We start from the raw sequence: 23719 nt of genomic DNA on the forward strand, positions 1-23719 counted from the left end.
TAGTTGCAAAAATATCTTGTGTTTTTTAAGGGCCTGAAATTCTTGCTTTGCTTACTGACCCTGCTGATTCATATTAACTAACTACACTTAATGTCAGATTGAACCCTTCTGGGCAACTTGCAAGAACAGACACATCCACTGCCAATGGCAAGATACTCTTAACAAACTGCTAGTCTTTCTGAGAATATCCTCAGTTAAAATCAGAGTCCAGCAGTCCTAGAACAATGTCCACATTAGTCTCTGACCTATATGTAAGCCTGAGCATGCCCAGTGTTTGTAGGCAGAATTTATTAAGCTGACATGCCTGATGGATTATTGCGTTGCCATGCATGAGTTGCTTCCACTGTCTCCAATATTTTGTCTTCATGGACTGTGCTGTTATGTAAACATTCATAAACCAGTGCAATATGATCTCTAATTTCTCATTGTTTTGCAAATTCAAATTGTTAGCATTGGGAAATATGTGTATATTTCCAGCACAAAACGTGCAAGTCACCTGCTACACAAAATTTGCTTTTGCTATTTCTCTTTGCTTGCTCCATGAGACATAAGAGTTCATTATGTTGCCGCTGGAAAGTTCACCACAGGAAATGCAATGAAGCAGTGGGATGCTGAAAAAGCAATATTCAAAGGTCAAGTCCATTAATGAATGCAAAACCCTACTTGGATGTGTTTGTGAGCCGGAAAAATATTAATTTTGGCTTATTAAAGTAAGATATTATTATTAGTTTGTTTAGATTACAGTGGGGTTTTTTTTAACTCTCCAGGTTTTAACGTGATTATTAATCTCACAGTCTGCCACAAAGGTACTGTCTAATCTAGTGACAGTGTACTTTAAACTTCAACTAATAAATCCTTGAAGTACTGCTTCAGGGCACTGCGGCAAACCGTGATGTAAATAATTATATACTATTAAATTCAGTATTCTCATTATGTCTCAAATGCCCTTTTTTTTTAAAAAAAGTAGGAGAATATTGCTATTGTCTTAATTTGGTTTACAAATGCCAGGGAATCACTTTGAGAAAATCTAGTTAAACACAAAATCAATGGGAAATAAAAGTCAATACATTGGCCAGATTGTACTCTTCATTTTTATGACATAAAAGACAGAAATTGACATAACACTTGGAACTTTTTTTCCTACCTGGAAATGAAACTGAAAGATAGTTGGCTGTGTCTGCACATTGGATATTACACAATCATGAACTATGACGTTGGGAACTGAGTTATCCTATGAGAACAAGCAGGTTCAGTTGCACATGATTGCTATAGGGCAAAAATAGGACAATATCCAGCAAAGTGCAAATGCCACCTATACAAACCTCCCTCTGTGCTGGAGTCCTTATTTTTTTAATGCAGATTGAAGGCATGGTAATGGAATTTGTACAATTCAAATGGTTTCCTCTGTATGGAAATAGTTAACGATATGCCTCTAGAGTTTTACACTTGGCTGTGAGAAACATGGGATTATAAAACTGAAAATTTAGCAAGTATAAAAACTGTTTGTGGCACAGGTCTGAAGCTATCAGTGTTCAATATGTCACTTCGTTTTGATTTAGACGAAAATGAAGCTATACGCTGCACAGTTTGGGTTTTTGTAAGCTGCTATAAGCAGAGAAAATTCCATCACTCAAGTCACTGAAATGGTTGCCTCTTAACAATTTCCATAGGTAATTTTATACAGTATCAGTGACCTCCCCCCAACTACAGATAACAACATACATTTTCATTGGTCTTGATTACTTTAAAACATTCAGATGAAAGTTCCAAACAGGACTGTCACATCAGAAATTAGAAAAATGACTAATCTGAAATTTCATTTAAGGTTTTTAAAAAAACTTCTATGCTTCTCATTGCCTGAAGAGCTCAGCCAAGCTTACACACGGCTTCCAAGCTGTCTCCCATTCAAGCAGCTTACAAGGTCAAACATACTTAGCTTTAGGAGTAGGGAGGTATTTTATGCCCTCAGATCTTTCTCTGGGCTGTCACATTTATTCCTACACTTCCTCAAATCAAGTTAGGGCACATATTGTGGCACTGTGCAGACACAGCTAGCTAGTTAGTATGCTAGCTAGTTAGTGCATTAGCACAAGGCAGATAACCAGCAGGAGATCGACCCATTGGGCAGTTTGGGGGGTGGGGGGAAGGATCATAATGGTAACATAATGACATTGCTGGCAACATGATGATGTCACTTCCAGCACAACAGAAAATGATGTCTCTGCATTGCCAATGACACTCTAGTAATTAGCCAAATGTCTACAATTTAACCATAGAGTTTTGACTGAATGCTAGAACACTGCTGATGATTACTCAGGGCTTTTTTTGTAGCAGGAACTCTGTTTCATATTAGGCCACACACCCCTGATGTAGCCAATAGGGTTGCCAAGTCCAATCCCAGAAATATCTGGGGACTTTGGGGGTGGAGCCAGGAGACACTGGGGTGGAGCTAGGGGGGAGGGGGAAAACGGCGCCGGGGAGCGTGGCGAGCCGCCCCGTCTCAGAGCGGGCGACGCCGCTGCGCGGCTGCAGCCTCTTCTCTGCTCGCCGTGGCTGCTCCTCCGAGATGGGCTCAACCTGAGCCCATCTTGGAGGAGCAGCTGCGGTGGGGGGTGTGTGGCAGTGGCGCGGTGGCCTCGCCCGGTCCGCCTCTGGGGTGGAATCGGAGGGGGGGGTGGAGGCGGGCTGGGGGCATGTCGAGCCGCGAGTCCGGGTCCTAGAAGGGCCCAGATTCGCGGCTCGCCATGCTCCTGGCCTGCCTCGCCCTCCCCTGCGCTGCTGTCGCCTCTTGGTTGCTCCTCCGAGATGGGCTCAGCCTGGGCCCATCTCGGAGGAGCAGCTGCGGTGGGCGGAAAGGGGGCGGCAGCGGCGCGGCGGCCTCGCCCGCTCCAGGATCGGGCGGCTCGCCATGCTCCCCGGCGCCGTTTCCCCTCCCCCCGTTTCCATTTTTTGGGGGGAGCAGGGGAAGAGGGTGGAAATCCTGGGGTCCCCCGCCAGGGCAGGAGGGTTGGGAAGCCTAGTAGTTAATCCTCCAAGAGCTTGCAGGGCTCTTAGTACAGGGCCTACTGTAAACTCCAGGAGGATTGGCTACATCAGGGGTGTCTGGCCTAATATGCAGAGGATTACCTGCTAAAAAAAAAAAGCCCTGGTAGTTCTAGCTTCTTGGTAGACAGTTTTTTCACATTAATAGCTGCATTTGAGTATGGAAACACTTAGTTCCCTTATTTCCCAACTGCATTGTTCCATTGAGCCGCCCTGAGTCCACTTGCGGAGAGGGCGGGATATAAGTTGAACCCGGTTCTCCAGGATAAGAGTCCGCACACTTCACCACTATGCCAAACTGGCACTACACCAAAAAGTCTTCCTGAAATCCTCAGGCAGATGGTTCCACAAGGTGGGAGTCAGAGGAGAGGATGCACCTGTGTAGGAAGTTGCTGATCTTACCTATTTTGGGGGAGGCTTTGCCCAGATGAAGCGGCCCCGTACGCAGAGTGGTAAAGCAGCAGTACTGCAGTACTGTGATCTGAACTCTCTGCTCACGACCTGAGTTCTATCCCAGCGAAAACTGGTTCAGGTAGCTGGCCCAAGGTTGACGGTAAAATGAGTACCCAGCTTGCTGGGGGAAAAGTGTAAAAGACTGGGGAAGGCAATGGCAAACCACCCCTTAAAAAGTCTGCTGTGAAAACGTTGTGAAAGCAATGTCACCTCAGAGTCGGAAACGACTGGTGCTTGCACAGGGGACCTTTCCTTTCCTTTTCCTTGCTCAGATGAGTGAAGTTGACATGGGGGAGCAAAGCAGGATAAGTAGTTCTGCAGGTATGAGAGTCCAAGGCTATTAAGGGCTTTATAGGTGAAAACCAGCACCTTGAATTGAACCTAATAATTCACTGTAGTAACCACAGAACTGGTATGACGTGCATGCTCCACCTAGTTCCAGATTGTAACTTATATGTGGCATTCTGCTTGGAGGCAGTTTTGAAATGGATGAAAGTTAACAAGCTGAAACAAAAAAAGAGGGGGGGATTTCTGACTCAGGAAATGAGTTATCCCCTGTTTTGGATGGGGTTACACTCCCCTTAAAGGAGTAGGTTCTTAGCTTGGAGGTGCACTTGGCCCTGGACCTCCTGGGGCAGCAGTGGCCAGGAGTACCTTTCAGCACCTTCGGCTGGTGAGCCAACTGTGTCCCTTCCTGAACAGAAAAGGTCTTGCCACAATGGTACATGCTCTGATGACATCTAGATTTGATGACTGCAATAAGCTGTGTGTGGGGCTGCCCTTGAAGACTGCCTGGAAGCTGCAGTTGGTACAGAATGTTGCAGCCAGAGTGTTGACTGGAGCATGTTGTAGAGGCCATGTTACTTTAGTCTTGCTCTACCTACACTGGCTTCCAATTTACTTTCAGACTCAACTCAAGGTGCTGGTATTGATCTTTAAATAAACTAATAATAATAATAAAGCTCTGTGCCAACTGAGACCAATATACCTTAAGGACTGCCTTCTCCCATATGAACCTACCTGCTCACTCCTTTCCTCCATGGAACTCTGCTTCGGTTGCCCTCATCATCTGAGGCTAGATGGGTTGTAGTGTATCAAGAAATGTCATGCGACCCGACGGGGGGGGCAACTGGGCAGTCCCAGGAGCCCCAGCGCCGGGAGCCTGTCCCCGCCTATCTCCAGCTGTGGCGGGAAGTTCAACTGGGCTGGATTGGCCCAACCAACCCAGTAGGCTGTACCCGGGATTGTACATAAGCGGGACCCGGCCCGCGTGTTCTCTCTCTTGCAACGTGCTCCTAATAAACCATGTTGCCCTACTCTCGTCTCCGCCTCGAGTACGTTACACTGGCGACGAGGATGGGATACTAGCCGCAGCGGCTACGACGGAGATCTGGGCAACAAGCGACTGTCGCCGCCATCATGGCCAACCAAGGCGGAATCACCGGCTACCTCGAGCCCTTCGACCCAACCAATCCAGAGGGATGGGAGTCCTACGCGGAGCGGGTCGAGTTCTACCTCCGGGCCAACAAGATCACTGACGCCGGAGCGAAGAGGGACGTTCTCATGAGCGTCTGCGGGCCTGCCACGTTCGAGATCGCCAAGGGTCTCTCGGCACCCGCCCGTCTGGCAGAGAAATCCTACGACGAGATCATCCGACTCCTCACGGGACACTTCTCACCACAGCCTTCGCGGGTGGCTCGCAGGTTCCTGTTCCACAAACGGGACCAGATCGCGGGCGAGTCCGCCGCAGACTACCTGGCGGCCCTCCGTAAACTCGCCGGGAACTGCAACCTCCCCCAACTGGAGGAAGCCCTGGCAGACAGATTCACGTGGGGCCTCCGCGACGAGAGGCTCCAGCAGAAGCTCTTCGCCAAAGAAGAGCTTACTCTCCAGGCCGCCTTCAGCGAAGCGGTGGCTTGGGAACGAACCGCACGAACGTTTCCCCGGGCCAAGATGGAAGCTGCCCACCATGGAGAGCTGGACCAAGACGGCCCCGAGGAGGAGGAAGCCCATCAGCTACGCCGCCCAGCCAGGCCACCCAACAGAGCGACCCAACGCCCCCGAGCGACCGACCGACCACCAGCGTCGGAGAGAGCCCCGGCCACCAAGTGCGCCAGCTGCGGCGGCCCCCACGAGCGGAGAGACTGCCAATACCGGACCTGGGACTGCAGGAGCTGCGGAAAGACCGGCCACATTGCCAGGGCTTGCCGAGCCAAGCCCAACCGCAGGAAGCCGACCACGTACCACGAGTCCGCGGAGTCCCACGCGGTAGACTCCAAGTCCCTACAGGTACTGAACTTGCCCCACGATTCCCCCGATAAAATCAAAGTGGCGGTCCTTATAGAGGGGAACCCCTGCCAAATGGAGGTGGACTCAGGGTCCTCCATTTCCCTTATTGCGGAAGAAACCCTAAGAGAACTGTGTCCCCGCCAGCGGCTGCAACTTCGGCCGGCAGACTTCATACTCCGGGACTTCCAGAAGAACCCGGTGCAAATTGCGGGGTGGGCGCGGGTACAAGTCGAGCGGGGGTCCTTCCACGGCCCGCTGGACATCCTGGTGGTTAAGCGCCAGCTGGCCACCCTGCTAGGTCTGGCCTGGTTCAAACCCTTGGGAATCCGCGTGGAGGGGGTGGGCCAGACCATAACGCGCCGGGGGTTCGGGGAGATTTGCAAGGAATTCCCCGAGGTATTCGATGGGTCCCTAGGGAGCTACCGGGGGCCGCCCATCTCCCTGCCCCTAGACCCCACGGTCAGACCGATTCGGCTCAAGGCCAGGAGGGTTCCGTTCGCCTTGAAACCTAAGATCGAGGCAGAGTTAGACCGCCTCACGGCACAAGGCGTCCTGGAGCCGGTGGACTACGCCACCTGGGAAACCCCCATCGTTACCCCCATCAAGCCAAACGGGGAGGTGCGGATCTGTGCCGATTATAAATGCACCATAAACAAGGCACTACAGGACAACCCCTATCCAGTGCCGGTGGTGAGCCATGTCCTGGCCGCCCTAGCGGGGGCTAGGATATTTGGGAAGCTAGACCTGGCCCAGGCCTACCAGCAGCTCCCAGTAGACAATAAGACGGCGGAGGCCCAAACGATCGTGACCCACAGGGGGGCTTTCCGGGTAAAGAGGCTTCAGTTTGGGGTTAGCGTCGCTCCGGGGATTTTCCAGAGCCTAATGGACGCTCTCCTTAAAGGGATCCCAGGAGTCCAGCCGTTTTTCGACGACGTTTTAGTCGCCGCCCCGGACCCCGATGAATTCGGCAACCGCCTTCGAGAGGTGCTCCGCCGGTTCCAGGCAGCGGGGCTCAAGGTCAAGAGAGAGAAATGCTTGCTGGGGGTTCCACGGGTAGAGTTTCTGGGGTTCGCCGTTGACGCAGCAGGAATCCACCCCATGGAAGAAAAGACCCGAGCCATCGTGCAAGCCCCGGCTCCCACTTGTAAAGCGGAGCTCCAAAGCTTCTTGGGGGTGCTCAACTTTTACCACTCCTTCCTCCCCCACAAGGCAGCCCTGGCGGAGCCCCTTCACCGGCTGCTGGACAAAAAAGCCCCTTGGGTTTGGGGCAAACGACAGGCCGCGGCGTTTCAGGCGGTCAAGGACGTCCTGGTGTCCAATGCGGTGCTCCACCATTTTGACGAGGCCCTCCCCGTCATCCTGGCCTGCGATGCGTCGCCGTATGGGGTGGGAGCAGTCCTGGGGCACCAGCTTCCGGACGGGAGGGAGGTACCGGTCGCATATTACTCCCGCACGCTCACTTCAGCCGAGCGCAACTACGCGCAGATAGATAAAGAGGCCCTGGCAATCGTGGCAGGGGTCCGAAAGTTCCACGAGTATCTATATGGGAGACGGTTCACCATTGCCACGGACCACAAGCCCCTCTTAGGTCTACTGGCCCCAGACCGACAAACCCCCCAAATACTCTCACAGCGCGTATTGAGGTGGAACCAATTCCTCAACTCATACACGTACACACTGGTTCATAGGGCCGGCAAGGCTATGGGACACGCGGATGCGCTTAGCCGTTTGCCGCTTCCGGAGACGGGTCCGGACCCCGCACCCGCACACCAGGTCATGATGATAGAGAGCCTCCCAGAGCCGCCCCTCCACGCAACGGAGGTGGCCAAGGCCACCCAGAAACACAAGACACTGGCACGGGTGCTCGACTGGGTGGTGAGGGGGTGGCCAGAGGGAAACATGGGGGAAGAATTCAAGCCTTACAAGGCGAGGAGGGAGGAATTAGCCGCACACAAGGGCTGCATACTTTGGGGCAGTAGGGTAGTGATTCCACCTCCGCTCCAAAAGCGTGTTCTAGAATCCCTACACGAGACTCATCCCGGCATAGTGCGAATGAAGGCTCTGGCCAGGAGCTACGTCTGGTGGCCGGGAATGGACGGGGAGATCGAGGGCTGGGTCCGCGGGTGCCAGACCTGCCAGGAATCCCGGCCCGAGCCGCCCAGCGCCCCCGTCACTAGGTGGGAGTCCACCCGGAAACCATGGTCGAGACTCCATATCGACTTTGCGGGCCCATTCCAGGGGCAGACCTTCATCATAATAGTGGACTCCTACACCAAATGGCTGGAGGTCATCCCCGTAGGGTCCACCTCGTCCACAGCCGCGATCAGAGCTCTGCGCAGGGTCCTATGCACACATGGCATCCCGGACACCATAGTCTCTGATAACGGGGCCGCCTTCACCTCAGCCGACTTCCAGGCGTTCCTGCAAAGATACCTGATCAGGCACATAAGGTCGGCTCCCTTCCATCCGGCCACTAACGGCCAGGCGGAGCGGATGGTCCGCACAACAAAGGAGGCCCTCGGCCGAATTGTACAGGGGGACTGGGACCACAGGCTGGCCGCGTTCCTCTTCGATAATCGGATCACCCCTAACCCGGTCACAGGAGTCAGCCCGGCTGAGCTCCTCATGGGACGCAAACTCATAACCCGGCTGGACCGGCTGCATCCCGACCGGGCTTCAGACACCCGCGGGAGCCCCGAAGTCCGAGACGCCGCCCGGGGTTTCTTCGCGGGCGACCCAGTTTTCGCCCGAAACTATGCAAGGGGCCCCGATTGGGTGGCGGGGCGGGTACTGAGGGTAACCGGGTCCCGCCACTACGACATATCAACGGAGGGGGGCCAGGTACTACGGCGGCACATTGATCAGTTGAGGCGCCGCACCCTTCCGGAGGCCCCCACAGACACGGACGAGGCTATATCCAGCGAGGAGCCTAACGGAGACCGCCCTGATGACGCGATCCCAACATCCGTGATGCGGGCGCCGGAGGTACCGGAACCGACCGACCGAAACCGAGGGATCCGCCCCCGTCCACTCCAGGACCTACCGAGGCACCATCCTCGGCGCCTCGAGTACGTTACATGGGTGGTGACCTGAGAAAGAATCTTCGTTGTGGCACCAAAACTTTGGAACTCCATCCTCAGGGAGTTTAATCCATCTCCTTCTATCAGTGTCTTTTGCCAGCAGGTGAAGACTTTTTAGTTTCATCTGGCAACTTCTCCTTTTAGTGCTGTTTATGTGTTTTTGATGTATGTTTAACTGTATTGTAACTGGTTCAATATTTATAGGTTGGCCCCCTTGTGGGCCTGATTTTGTGGAATGGTGGCATTAAAATGTTGCATATGAATAAATAATAAATAAATTCTGTACCAAGTGGCATTTCTTTTAGGGCTGACCCTTAAGAGTACATTATAGTCTAGCCCTAAGGTTTGCTGTGGTTCTAAATGGCCAGATTAGTTGTGTCAATAAGCATCTAATAGAAGATGATGGTACCAGGAAGGTCCTTGGAGGAGCTCTATAGGGCATGCAGAACCATAGAAGAGGCCCTATATTTGGCAGACTCTCAAAGGCAAGGACACTCGTTCCCAAAGGCACAGTATCCCAAAGGCTTCTGATGATGATCTCAACTGACAGGCAGGCTTCCGTGGGAAAAGATGGTCTTTTAGCTACCCAGGCCACAAACCTTCATATGAGATCACTTTTTTCCAGATATGGTTTTAGATACTGAATGCATTTTCAGATCATAACATTAATGGTTTGAATGTATTTTAAATGGCAGGCTGTGTGCACACAGAATCCTGTTTGCAAATACAATTGCCAACTTTATTAACTCTACTCCTGAGTCTGTTTCAGCAGCCTAATACATTTCTGACAGCTATATCTCCATGCCAGGAAATATTTCATTTTCTGCATTCCTGGTGTTAGGAGCAGCTTCTTACCCCTGCCAGTTGTCTACTTTAGGCATACATTTTTGGCAATATCAGTTGTCTTGCAAGGGTCCCTTCCTTGATTACATTTTTACAGGGCATTTTTGTAGCAGGAACTTCTTTGCATATTAGGCCACACACCTCTGATGTAGCCAATCCTCCTGGAACTTACAGTAGGCCCTGTAATAAGAGCCCTGTAAGCTCTTAGAGAAGGGGTGTCAAACTCATTTATTATGAGGGCCAGATCTGACATGAATGAGACCTTGTCCGGTCAGGCCAAGCTGTGTTGGGCCCGGCCATGTGTATACCTATTTAAGATTAGGTAGCAAAGATATAAACTTTTTAAAGGACACAGACAAACACGACAAAAGATTTTTAAAAAAACCCTTAAAATAAAACAAGTTTAAAACATTAGTACTTGTTGGTCTTAAAGGTGCTTTCTTTGTATTTCTCCCATGGGATCCAGGGAATTGGACAAAGGAAGCTCTGGCTCTTTCCCTCCCTCCCCAGGGGACCAGGAGGGGGAGGAGCCTCAACCAATGGAGAAAGTCAAGATTTTGCTCTGTAGCTCCTGTGTGATTGAGCAAGCCTTGCAAAGCGAGGTGTTATGCTGAAGAAAGCAAGGAAGAAGGAAGCAGACAAGAACCAGTTGCTTGGGGATCTGATAGGAGCTCTCCAGGGGCCTGATTCAACCCCTGGGCTGCATGTTTGACACCCCTGTCTTCAAGGATTGGCTACATCAGAGTGTGTGGCCTAATATGTGAGTTCCTGCTAGAAAAAAGCCCTGCATTTTTAGGCAACAGGCTGCCTTTCCATGAGTAAAAACATAATACTGGAAATAATTACACATACAAAATCTGAGAAAGAGGGGTTTCTAAATTCTCAGCATATACAGATCTTTCTCTTGGTCACTTTTTCTTCCCTATTTTGGCTCTGCATGTCTTTCAGAGGGAGGGGGAGATATACAGCTGTCAAAGGCGCAACTGCTGTATTGCCTAGAAGCTAAACAATTCAGCTGAGTCTGCTGAGTGACTGAAGGACAATGTCTGACAGTCTCACACCCCTCCTACAGATCTTTCTCAAAAGCAGAAAGGTGTACAAACGTCCTCCCTCCACTCCCATTGCTCTGAAATAAAAACTATTATCCACACTTTTGCAAAATCAAAGATAGATTATATGTGTCTACCTTGGGGAAACTATTTAAAATCTATAAGTGGTTAAAAATATGGCAGCCAAATAATTGTTAGCTGTTAGTTGTTACTGTTAGCTGTTACTTTTCTACCGGATAATGGATCAGAGTTGGCCACTGAGATGGACTGTCTGCCAAAGTCTTGAGGCAGCAGGAGGAAAGTTGCGGGCCTAACTTGCCTGGGAAATTATAGATGTTTGTATACAAATGCTAGAAGTGTTCAAAGTAAAATTGGGGAGCTGGAATGTTTATTGTTGAGGGAAAACATAGACATTGTGGGAATTTAAGAAACTTGGTGGAATGAGGAGAATCAGTGGGACACGGTTATTCCTGGATATAAGTTATATCAGAAGGATAGGGAGGGAAGGGTTGGAGGTGGGGTGGCTCTGTATATCAGAGAGGGTATACAGTCCAGTAAGACTGAGGTCAGAGAATTAGATTCCCTTCTAGAAATGCTTTGGGTCGAAATAGCGGGCCCAAAAGGAAATTTAACTATGGAAGTTTGTTATCGCTCACCAAATCAAAAGATAGAGGACAATTATGATGAAGGATTAAAGATAGTGGTTAAACGTAAAAACTGTGTCATAATAGGTCATTTTAGGTCACAGATTGATTGTGTCAATATTTGTTCTGGTTGAGAGAAAGAGATTGAGTTTCTAGATGCTCTCAATGACTGTGCTATAGAGCAGATGGTCACAGAACTTACCAGGAGTGGGGCAATCCTGGATTTGATCCTAAGTAATGCCAAAGACCTGGTGAGAAATGTAAAAGTGATTGCACTGCTTGGGAGCAATGACCATAACGTTATTGATTTCACCATTTGTATAAATAGGGAGTTGCCCCAAAAGACCAGCACAAACACTTTTAACTTTAAAAGGGGTAAATTCTCTGAGATGAGGAGGCATGTGAAGAGGAAACTGAAAGGAAAGGTAAATACAGTCAAAACCCTTGGGGTAGCTTGGAGGCTATTTAAAACTACAATTCTAGAAGCTCAGATAAAATATATACCACAAGTTAGGAAAGGCACAAACAAGCCCTGCATGGTTAACAAACAAAGTTATGGAAGCTGTAAAAGATAAGGATTCCTTTAAGTGATGGAAAGCTAGTCCAAGTGAGATTAATAAAAGGGAACACAGGCTGTGGCAAATCAAATGCAAGACTGTGATCAGGCAGGCAAAAAGGGACTATGAGGAGCATATTGCAAAAAACAAAAAGACCAACAATAAAAATTTCTTCAAATATATTAGAAGCAGGAAACCAGCCAGGGAGGCAGTGGGGCCCTTGGATGACCAAGGGGTCAAAGGATTACTGAAGGAGGATAGGGAAATGGCTGAGAAGCTGAATGCATTTTTCCCTCCATCTTCACTGTGGAAGATGAGAAGTGTTTGCCTGCTCCAGAACCGCTAATTTTGGAAGGGGTGTTGAAAGACCTGAGTTTCCGCTTGCAAGAAAGGGTGGAATACAAATTAACAAGAATAAAATAAATAATTCAAGAGGTCAGGCAGCATTTCTTCTCCAGGCCAGTTTGGCTAGGGATCCTGAATTTTTTTCTCATCTTCTGGGAATGGAGCAGGGGTCACTGGTTGTCTGTGTGTGTTTATGTGGGGGGGGGGAGGTATTTGTGAATTTCCTGCATTGTGCAGGGGGTTGGACTAGATGACTCTGAAGGTCTCTTCCAACTCTACAATTCTATGAAGGTGCTGTGATTGCCAGACAGCGACTGGAGGAGATGAAGAAATATTTTCTCCCACATGACTCTACCTGGTCTTTGAGATCTACTGTAAGAGGAAATCTAGCTTCTGCGGGACTGGAGGCCCAGATTGAGAGCAAGGGAGGGAGCCAAGGATAAGGAGGGGGCACCACAAATCATCTTCCAAATCTCCAGGCAGTACATTACAGAGAAACAATAGACTGGAGCACAAATATGTGGTATTTTTACTCTTTAACATGTGATGTGGAAAAACAGAAAATCTATACATTTGTGCTGTTGTGTTCCCTGCTTCTGTCTCAGGAAGGTATGGGCTTCAGAACAAAGGGAAAGATGGCTTTCCCTGTACATTCGACTTCTCACTAATGAGCAAGGCCAAGAGTAAAGTACAGTTCAGTGCCCAATGATGCAATGCCAACCTGAAGAATAAATGAGTGGCCTGCAGAGAATCAGCAGCACACAGGACTCCCACAGTTTAATAAAAAGGTCAAGCTGTGGTATAAGTGGGCTTTTTCTTCTTCTTTTTACTCTGACCCCCTGCAAGAACAGCAGCTTTGCTTATCATTGTATTAACTGGATTGCTGCTTTTGCCAATATCATTTCATATCCCAGGGAACTGCTGCAGTCAGCCAGGTGTCTTAACAAGCAGGGTTGCCAACTCCTGGTTGGGAAATTCCTGGTGATTTGGGAGTATAGCTTGTAGAAGGCAGAGTTTATGGAGCGGAAGGATCTCAGTGGGGCATAATGAGAGTCCAACCTTCAAAACAGCCATTTTCTCCAGGGGGGATATTTACAAAAACCACTGGTCAACAATAAAGATATTCACACTCCCAATGTGACACATCCCCAAACATATATCACGAAAAGCCTGTTTTCATGCATGCTACTAGTGTGAAACTGTCTTGTTTTCCTAAATATGAGGACTAGTTTCCGAAAATGGATTTGTGTCCTGAACTTCCATCCTTAGCTTATTTGATTCCCAACCTTCAAATCAACCATTTTCTCCAGGGGGGGGGGATATTTACAAAAACCACTGGTCAACAATAAAGATATTCATACTCCCAATGTGACACATCCCCATACATATATAGTGAAAAGCCTGTTTTCATGCATGCTACTAGTGTGCAACTGTCTTGTTTTCCTAAATATGAGGACTAGTTTCCGAAAAAGGATTTGTGTCCTGAACTTCCATCCTTAGCTTATTTGATTCCCTGAAAAAGCATCTCCTTATTGTTCCCTTAGCTGCTGTCTGATGGCCGGGGTGAGAGAGGACTTTTGCCAGCTTCCTCCTCCAGCAATGCTTCAAAGATTAAGAAGAGCAATCGGCCCACATGTGATTGACAACTCAGTCAAAGGAATTATTCCGGTTAACAGAGAGAGCATAGTTTATTTAAGTGAAACTGTCACACAGTCCACTCCCAGTCTACCACCAAATTCTGTGTAACTCGGACATGGCAGAGGGGGAAGTAAAGCTCCATCTAAACCAGGGATCCCCAACCTTTTGGAGCCTTTGGAATTCTTCCATGGCATGGTGGATATGACAACAAAATGGCTGCTGCAGGAGGTGGAGCCAGCTACAAAATGATTTCCACAGCTTAACTTTAGTAACACAGTGTACAGCCTTGTGCTATTGCTGGCAGCTGCTGCCAAAGCAACATTTTTTAAAAAAATCTGCTCAGCCAATCAAATCTTTAATGACTAATCAGAAGCCTAGTTGGACAAAAGCCCCGCCTGGCACCACCTTGTTCTTAAATACAATGGAGAGCACCAGCAAACATGTCAGTGGGCACCATGGCATCCACAGGCACCACTGCATTGGGGACACCTGATCTTGGCTGACTTTTTTTTTTCTCCTCTTGCATTTAGCCTGGGTAGGGCCACAGGCATTTATGGCAGTGCAAGCTTCCTACTGGTTGTGGTAGGAAGCTTGCAGAAAGTGAGGTCCATTTAGCACACCCCCCCCCGCCTTCCTGCAGGTATTTTACCAGTTTGGTGTAGTGGTTAAGTGTGCGAACTCTTATCTGGGAGAACCAGGTTTGATTCCCCACTGCTCTACTTGCACCTGCTAGAATGGCCTTGGGTTAGCCATAGCTCTGGCAGAGGTTGTCCTTGAAAGGGCAGCTGCTGTGAGAGTCCTCTCAGCCCCACCCACCTCACAGGGTGTCTTTTGTGGGGGAGGGAGATAAAGGAGATTGTGAGCCGCTCTGAGACTCTTGAGTGGAGGGCGGAATATAAAGCCAATGTCGTCGTCGTCTTCTTCTACCTGGACAGGGCCATAGGCAGGCCTCAGATTCAATGGGAGCTCACAGAAGCACAGCTCCTGAACCTTTCTGAGAGTTCCACCTCCTTGTCCATTGAATAGTATTTGCAGCTGCATAACAATCTCTGGATGAGCTCCACCACCTTTTTTTTTTTTTACAAAACCACCCCTGGCCACAGGTATCCCTGGAATTGGGCATGTGTGAGGATGATCTTGCTGGCTAACTGGTAGCAAGCTAGCAGCAGCTGAATTCCATCAAGGATCTCTCCTCACTCCCTGCCACTTCCTGCAGGTATATAAGGCTGGGCTCTCTCAGAAGCATGAGCTGTTGGCCCTTGGTTTGATGCCTGGGACCTGTGGTAGTCAGCTTGGTAGACCTGAACCAGCCTACAGTTGTTGTCTAGTATAAATTATTTTGTAACTTGGAACTTTTTTGTAAGATGATTTCTGTCCCTTCAAGGGAGAATGGCCAGCTAAATAAAACTGGAACTAGCATGAGGTGGGAAATATCTGAGTTGGCAGAACTGATATGGTATCACTTAAGACTACAGATAATGGTTCAAATTATGGAATATTTCCATGGTTGAATAAAAAACCCTCTGTAAGCAGAAAAGCAGAACAGGGACTAGGCTGGTTTAGAAGCTTTAACACACAAAGGATTTTAAAGGATGTTTTCTACATGGGGGCAGGACTTTTTTGTAGAAAAAGCCCAGGAGGAACTCATTTGCATATTAGACCACACACCCCGATGTCAAGCAAGCCGGAACTGCGTCCTTGTGCGTTCCTGCTAAAAAAAAAAAAAAAGCCCTGCATGGGGGACATTAAAAAAACCAATTCCTTACTTATATTCTGATGTAGAAAAGTTCAAAATGCTGTCATCTTTTAATCCACACTTCAAATGTGATGCTGGAAAGCAAGAGGGACTTTGCATTTGCACAGCATCTCCTTTAAACTGGACTGCCCCTCCACACATAGCAGTGATGTGCATTCACTCAGATTGCCACACTCAGGTGTTGAGCAGGCATGCTAGCTAAGCATGCTTTGCTGTTTTGGCCAGATAGCAACCCAATTTAAATAAATAGCCACCCCCGAGTCTGTTGGTGGAGAGGGCGAGATATAAATCTAAAATAGAATAAATAAATGAACACAAAGCACTACAACTGAACTATTTTCCTTCATTTTAAAATTAGTCTGTGTTTGAAGTGGGATGCTATACAAACAATTCCACTACCTGTGCTGCACCTACATATCAGGCCAATGTTTCTCCAAACTATGGAACTCTAGCATGCTAATACTGCACAGGTAACAGCTGAGGCTAGCCTGATCTCATCAGATCTTGTAAGCTAAGCAGGGGTAGACCCTGGTTAGCACTTGGATTGGAGACCATCAAGAAAGTTCAGGGTTGCTGTGCAGAGACAGGCAATGGCAAACAACTTCTGAACATCTCTTGCCCTGGAAACCCTACAGGGTCATCATAAGTCAGCTATGACGTGACAGAACACACAGGGGGCATGTCCACACATGCTAAATAATGCAGTTCCAATCCACTTCAGCAGCCATTTGCAAGTAGATTTTGCTATTTCACGCAGTAAAATCCGGTTGCAAGGTATGTGAAAGCACCAGCACACACAGCAGCTGAGGCCCAATTAAAAAAAGATACCGGGTGCATCTTTGTAGATCACTTCCTTGGCCGCTCACCTCATGTTTCAATAGGACCTTAGATGGGAGCTGCACATGCAAGCAAATTACGTAAGAAATTTCTGAGGTGGTTGAATAGGCTAGATCTCTTCAGAGTGCAGGTTACTGATCAATCTTTTTGAAGAACTTCTATATTGGGATAATTTTTGACTTGCAAACAGGGAGGGGGAGCATTCTAATGTTGCATTCCCTACTTGTAGTCTGCATAGGGTTGCCAAGTCCAATTCAAGAAATATCCTGGGACTTTGGGGTTGGAGCCAAGATCAAGGCTGTGACAAGCATAATTGAGCTCCAGAGGAAGTTCTGGCCATCACATTTAAAGGGACTGCACACCTTTTAAATGCCCTCCCCTTCTTTTTGGGCTAATATAATTGGACCCCCTGGTCCAATCCTCTTGAAACTTGGGTGTTTTGAGGGGAGGCATTGGATGCTATGCTGAAGATTTGGTGCCTCTACTTCAAAAAACAGCTCCCCCCACTGGAGCCTCAGATACCCCTGCATCAATTCTCCATTATAACCTATGGGAATCAGTCTCCATAGGGAATAATGGAATCCCCAGCAGACATTTCCCTCCCCCTCCTGCTTTCTGATGAGCCTGAAGTGGGGGGAGGGCCTCCAAACTGGGGGATCCCCTGCCCCTATTGGGGGATTGGTAACCCTAAGTCAGTACAGCACACTTAACTCAGATTTCTCCCATTTTCTGCTACACATATAAAGCACGTCTTAAAGCCTTGTGACAAGTCATCCAAGATACTTGGAGATACTCACCAGGCAACTGAAATTCAAATTCTCAGCCCTCCCGGCCCCATTACCTGCTGTGCTTCTTCACTAAGTACCACCCTTTATGGCAACCTGTTAGGGAATGCCATTTTCCCCCAGGCTAAAATAATTTAATTTTACTTTTTGATAACACTATGGTAACACTGTGCTACAAGTTAATGAGGAGGTGGGGGGAATAGTGTGGTCTGGGAAGGCTGCAGCCAAATGAAGTGGTAGCACCTTCCTAATGGGATTCTCTCACAGAGATGGATACCATTTCTGAAGCATCGTGTCATGCTAAATTAACTGAAGGCAGAGTGCTCCGGGGCCAGCTGATTCCTTTGCTGATTGGCACTAATGCAAATTAAAGGAAAGCTGAGACGTCCCTCCATGACTAATCGCCCTGGCTGGTTGATCTGCTGTTCTTGTTGTGGTAATACCGTTTTCTCATTGATTTAATTAGCATGCAAGTAGCTCTCTGCAAATATTGGAATTGTTTAAGGGAATGAAAGGGTAAAAAGAGTAAGCAGGAACTGGCTGGCTCATTAAGCAAATGTGTTTTGAATGCTGCATGCTAGCTTGCTTACTGGTGGCTTCGCATTGCTGTTTCTTCAAGACCTAGATACCTTAATCCACTGAAATTTAGTATTTCTTAATTTCAAAGCCATTACTGAAGGAAGACTCCACGTGATGGACTCATTTCAGAGTGCCCATTACAACTGCAACAACCATTTTTTATTTGCACTGCTTATTTATATTAATTATCCACTGTTTTCTCTTTACCTCTTTCCCCCATTAGTCAACAAGTTAGTAAAAATAAGCACAATCCTCCCAACAAGGCATTCACCTCAAAATTCAACAAAAAGTAATGCTTTGGCCTGTTCCGCAGGGCCTGTAAGACAGCCCTCTTCCGGCAGGCCTATAATACTGACTGACAAGGAAATCTTTTGGATGGAACGAAATGCATCTGTAGACCGCCGGTTTTATCTATCTTGTTTTTTTTTTTTTATTAATTTATGGTTTTAATTCTACTTGTAAGTGTTTTAAATTGTAGTATTAAATTATTATGTTGTAAGCCGCCCTGAGACACTTCGGTGTGAAGGGCGGGGTATAAATTCCAATATAAATAAATAAATATAAATAAATAAATGTGTTTGCAAAAATGTAGGTGAATCCATGCTGCCAAGCAGCTCATGAGCTGGCTGAATACTACACAGCACTATGAGGCTTGCCATAACACTGAACCAGCTTACAGGCTGGCAAATTCTGTCAAATTCACCGGGACTTAAGAACATGCACAGGAGTCGGAGTTGGCTACATTTTGCTGTAAAAGTGAAAATAACCTTTAAGCAGTTATTGTTCTCATGACATGTTTAAAAGAGACAAGAGAGTCGTGTAGTGATTATACACGATAATTTATTATAAATTGCCTTAAAAATCCAGGTATACATAATAGCTGCACAAGCAAGTTATGTTTGAATGAAGTTGTTAACAGAAGCCTGAAATGTATTAAATTATTCTGAAGCAGTTTGTACTAAACCTGAAGCGATGTGAAAATGTCCCTCGCTGTCTGTACAAATGAACCTGATGGGGCTCCTCATCTGCAAGTCAGAGAACCTACGCACACAGTGAGAACAACTACTGCCAGTACCTTCTGCCCTGTTTTTTGTCATTCATTCTCCCTTCACGTCTCATTGGGGACAGAATGAAAGTCCCACTTTTGTCAGTAGATGGGGTGGGGTGAAGGAAGGGTAAGCAGCTGGGCCCCAGGAAGGAAATCATTGGGAAACATAGTGGTGCTGACCTCTCCTGGTATGGTAAAGAAGTAAATTCTCCAGGTGGCAATCTGCTAATCCTGCTGGAACAATCAACTCTATGAGGCATTACTATTTAAACAGGCATTTCATACACTTGCAGTAAAATGGGACATTTTCTTCAGAGTTATGTTCCTTTAAAACCAAAGTACACTTTCAGTAGTCTGTCCATTACTTTTAACAGGCCTGTTCTTCATCTCTAGCATTAGTCTGTCAACTATAGCCACATTTTTTTCCCTCGGAATGTCTCCAAATGCTTGCATTGGAACATTTATTGGTTTTTTAAAAAGGAAGACAGAGCCACCAGTACTATCCAAAACATCTTAGGGTTCTTCCACCCATTTTCTCATCTCACTGGGTTTTTAATTACCCGATTCTTCTATGGAATTTTTTCCGATGCACAGATGTTATTTCCTCATCCAAAACACTAAGCAAATGTAGGGAAATGATTTTGCATAAAATGATGTGATCTGTGGCCTAGTTCAATTGAATGAGCCTAATTGATGGGACAGTCACCCTAAGAGTTTGGTGGGGGGAGATCATTCAATGGCTGCCATTCTAAGAAAAATTCCAGAAACTGCTTGTGTAGGTGACGGAGGAAACTATAGCATCCAGCAACCTTTTAGAACTTTCAGCTGTCCAAAATATTTAAAATACTGAAATGTCTTTATCTTCAGACTTCTTAAACCTAAGCAATGGAAGCCACAGCCTGCTTACTTCCTAACTTCTGTAAGTTCCTAACCTTTGTCAAGGAAGAGAGGTATTTAGTCAAAGGCTCAAAAGCAACTACTCTGATGGAATCATCCAGGCTTCAACAGCACTTCTTTGCACATCCTATAATTCTTAGGTTTCTTCCTCTTTCAGAATTGAGATCCAGCTTCCATGTTCTCTGCTTGGTTCTTATGCTTTAAGTACACGTAAAACAAAACAGGTTTCGTTTTGTAGATGTCAATCAGGATTCTCACTGCATGGCCTAGGCTGGCCTCTGGAGCAGCACTGCTTATGAAGGGATAAAGGTGCACATCAGTGTAGACTTTAAGGGCTGGATGGGCAAGTATGCACATGCATCTCCCAGTTCAAAGCTACTGAATGCACACACCTTTGGTGTCTTACATCATCGAGGCCTTTCCAAACTGTGGGCTTCATGCCAGTGGGCACATTCAATATTGCACTCTCAATCGCTCCATTTTCAATGCACTTTAGTGATCATTCGCAAGTGGATTTTGCCATTTCACACAACAAAATCCAGCTGCAAAGTAGACTGAAAGTGCATTATTGTGTGTGAAAAGTGCCCACTATGCTGCAACATGGAGTTGAACCATCTGACAATTCACCTTTGAATTCATTAAATGACAAAGCTGTTCAACACATCACTATTATCAGGCAGTGAATGACAGGAAAAACACTTCCTTTTTAAAAAAAAATCAGTGAATTAATGATTACAAATAACTATGCTCGAACATGGTTGAGTTCCCTATTCTAACTCCTTCATTCTTGAAAATGTTCCCATTTATCCAAGTTGACTTGGATAAACCCTATCCTGTTTCACCTAGTATGGCCAGAAATAAGTCCCCTACCCTACTATACCCCTCTGCCAAGACTGAGTATCACTGGATATATCCAAGCAGAAGACTCTCTAATTTAGCTTATGGAAGCAACGTTTCCCCAGCTGGAGGGAATAAAAGAGCTTCAGCCTGCCTCTGGCCAGCACAGCTGATGCTCCACTAACTTTTTTCCTATGTAAATCTGTATAAATTAGCAGATTCGAAGAAAAACCATTTATGACATTTTCCAAGTGTGGCATCAAAGCCTAGCAAAGTGCTGTTTTAACTGCGTGATGAGTTGCTGCGTGTCCACATGTTCCGGAAACGCTGCTTCGGACTTCTGAGCAGATAGGTAACTTCTCTGGAGATCTCCAATCTGCAAGAAAGGTGTGTGGGATTGAAAGACTTGCTCTTATTTGACTGCCTCCCCCCAAACAGTGTTCCCTCTACGCTGAGTTAGCATGAGCTAGCAGATTTTTAGCCCCCGGCTCACACATTTTTGTCTTAGCTCAGGAAGGATGACCCCAGAGCACACTAATTTATGCAGAAGCTCACAAAGCAGAATTTTTGCTCACAAAACTCTGCAGCTTAGAGGGAACATTGCCCCCAACCCAACCCTAGTCAGTTTAATTAAGTTCCATTTTAACAAGTATATCCTATTATACAGAGCTCTGTCTGGTCTTCAATTTGTTTTAATGTAGAAGCCAAAAATCTCTCTCTCCCTTCCTGAAATCAATACTATTTTAAAAGAGCTTAACTGCAGTAAGATCATTCTCTTGCAGGCTTTCTATAGGCAGAGTTTGTTTATGTGACTTTGATTCGCTTTGAAAAAATTATGCAACTGCAAAGCAGATTGCATGTTCTGAGGACACAACCCAGGGATATGATTTGTCCCATTTATTTCCACAAGACTTTAACAAGAGAGTTTTCCAAGCGCTTAGCTTGTATACTGTAATTAGGAGGACTTAAGGGTGCCTATGCTGAGCTGGACTGAATCCAGGACAGTGGATTGCAAACTTTTAAGCAGGTAACAAAACAGAAGGTACAATTCAAAGAAAATGACTTTTTGGAACCAACTGCAGACAAAAACTGCAGTTCCCAAGACCATGTTTTAGTATGCCCACAGTAATTCAAGCAGAAATTTCCTTAATAATGTAGAGAAGGCATGATGCTTGCTACGTGGCCTTGAGCCAAAAAAGAAAGGCAGGATACACACATTTAAATCAATATGCTTGTTTCTGTGGGATTCAACAGACAACGAAAACCCAGGAACAGCATTACCTTGTTGGACAACACAGCAATATTGAAGTGTGGCTCGTACATATGAGGTGCTAACAACGATGCCGTCTGCAGAAACATTCTTGCCTAAATGACAAATAACAGATCAACACTTGACTTACGCATTTCTATAAGGCAAGAGATAGAACTTATCTGTCTTCTACGTCTATGCAGCAACAAAAGTCACAAAGACTGTTCAAGCCCTCAAAATCTGCAGATGTTGTGTATATATATATAGAGAGAGAGAGGGGGGGGGGCCGGAAGCAGGTCACAACTGCTGGCCCCATCCAGCATTCCCAATTGTGTAGTGGAGTCTAATGGCACATAAAAGTGTATGAGAGTAGGGGCTCCCTGCGGGTACTAAACTGTAGGTGGGATGTAGCAGCACATAATACTGTTCCCCTGTACATGTGTTCAACATTGGGCAGCTGAACCGGCCTATGGTTAGTAGCTGATGTTGCAATCCACTGTGATTGAAACAAATGGGACTTCTCTGAAAGCTAGCAGGGCAAGACTGAATTCTGAGTCATGTTGTATCATGTACTGAATACAAGCAAGCAGTCTTTGTTTTCCCACAAGGACAGCAAAACGCTTTTTATCTAAGTTTTCTGTGAGATCAAGCATGCTATATAAAAGCTGGGGGGATCTTGAGGAATCAGTGGCCCCGTGGTGCACAGTGGTAAAGCAGCAGTACTGCAGTACTGTGATCTGAACTCTCTGCTCACGACCTGAGTTCGATTCCGGCGGAAGCTGGATTCAGGAAGCCAGTCCAAGGTTGACTCAGCCTTCCATCCTTCTGAGGTCGGTAAAATGAGTACCCAGCTTGCTGAGGGGAAAGTGTAAAAGACTGGGGAAGGCAAAGGCAAACCACCCCGTAAAAAGTCTGCCGTGAAAACGTTGTGAAAGCAACATCACCCCAGATTCGGAAACAACTGGTGCTTGCACAGGGGGCCTTTCCTTTCCTTGAGGAATCACTGCAGGGATCACTAGCTGAGAAATTCCTCTCCCCACCCCCACACAAGCATCATACTGCGCAGGCCTGATGAGCTCCAGGGCTAGATCAGTCACTGCTCACCTACCTTGAACTTCAGTAGTTCAGTGCGGTAGTGCAATGCCCTGCTGTGCTTGCTGCTGAGAGGCAGACAATCAGATAACCCTGTATCTGAGCTGTACAGCATGGGTGTGCGTATATGTGCATGCATGCATCTTTAGAGGCTAATTTGTTGGGGAGGGGGCTTGGGGGGGGTAAGATTACTTACATCTCTCCCTATAGTGTGGCTTTAGCTCAGTGCAATTTCTGAAGCTGATCTTCCACTGCCTTGTAACCTGCTTTAAAAAGCCCATTTTGTTCTATATTATTCCTATATACTATCTATTTTAATAAATCCAGAACTCTGACAAAATCTGTAAAAAATACAAAGACTAGTTTCCAAACCCATGGCTGGGACTGTTAAAGGTGTATCACAACATATGCACTGGCATGTATACAATGAAACACACTAAAACCGAGTAGCCATTTTTAACATTCCAAAATCCTGAGCTGGGAAACACACAAATGGAAATGCCTCTGCTGTTGTGTTGCCCCCCCCCCCCTTCTCCTTCTAGCTTTGCTCCTGCAGGATAGCAAGGGATTAGAATTGACAAGTGTTCTCTTCTTTGAAGTGCTTGGAGAGCAGAATTCTTATCTCAGTGTTCCCTGGAGGCTCAGAACAAATGGAAGTGTCAGAGAAGAACCTGACAAATGACAAGCCGGACATATTTG

At 46.9% G+C, this 23719-nt stretch overlaps 1 protein-coding gene across 2 annotated transcripts in view; it reads right to left on the minus strand.

Annotated features, from left to right (window-relative positions):
• Positions 1–18717: 18717 nt before the first annotated feature.
• The window catches only part of TTC8 (tetratricopeptide repeat domain 8), a 59402-nt gene continuing 54400 nt past the window's right edge, over positions 18718–23719 (minus strand). For both annotated transcript variants that reach the window (XM_060261244.1, XM_060261245.1), the window contains 2 exons: positions 21961–22044; positions 18718–21055 (listed from right to left, as the gene is read on the minus strand). In XM_060261244.1, coding sequence (XP_060117227.1) covers positions 20939–21055; positions 21961–22044 — 201 coding nt within the window. In that variant the 3' untranslated portion in view covers positions 18718–20938. The remainder of the gene's footprint in view (positions 21056–21960; positions 22045–23719) is intronic.

Source organism: Heteronotia binoei, chromosome 21, assembly GCF_032191835.1.
Source record: "Heteronotia binoei isolate CCM8104 ecotype False Entrance Well chromosome 21, APGP_CSIRO_Hbin_v1, whole genome shotgun sequence".
NCBI lineage: Eukaryota > Metazoa > Chordata > Lepidosauria > Squamata > Gekkonidae > Heteronotia > Heteronotia binoei.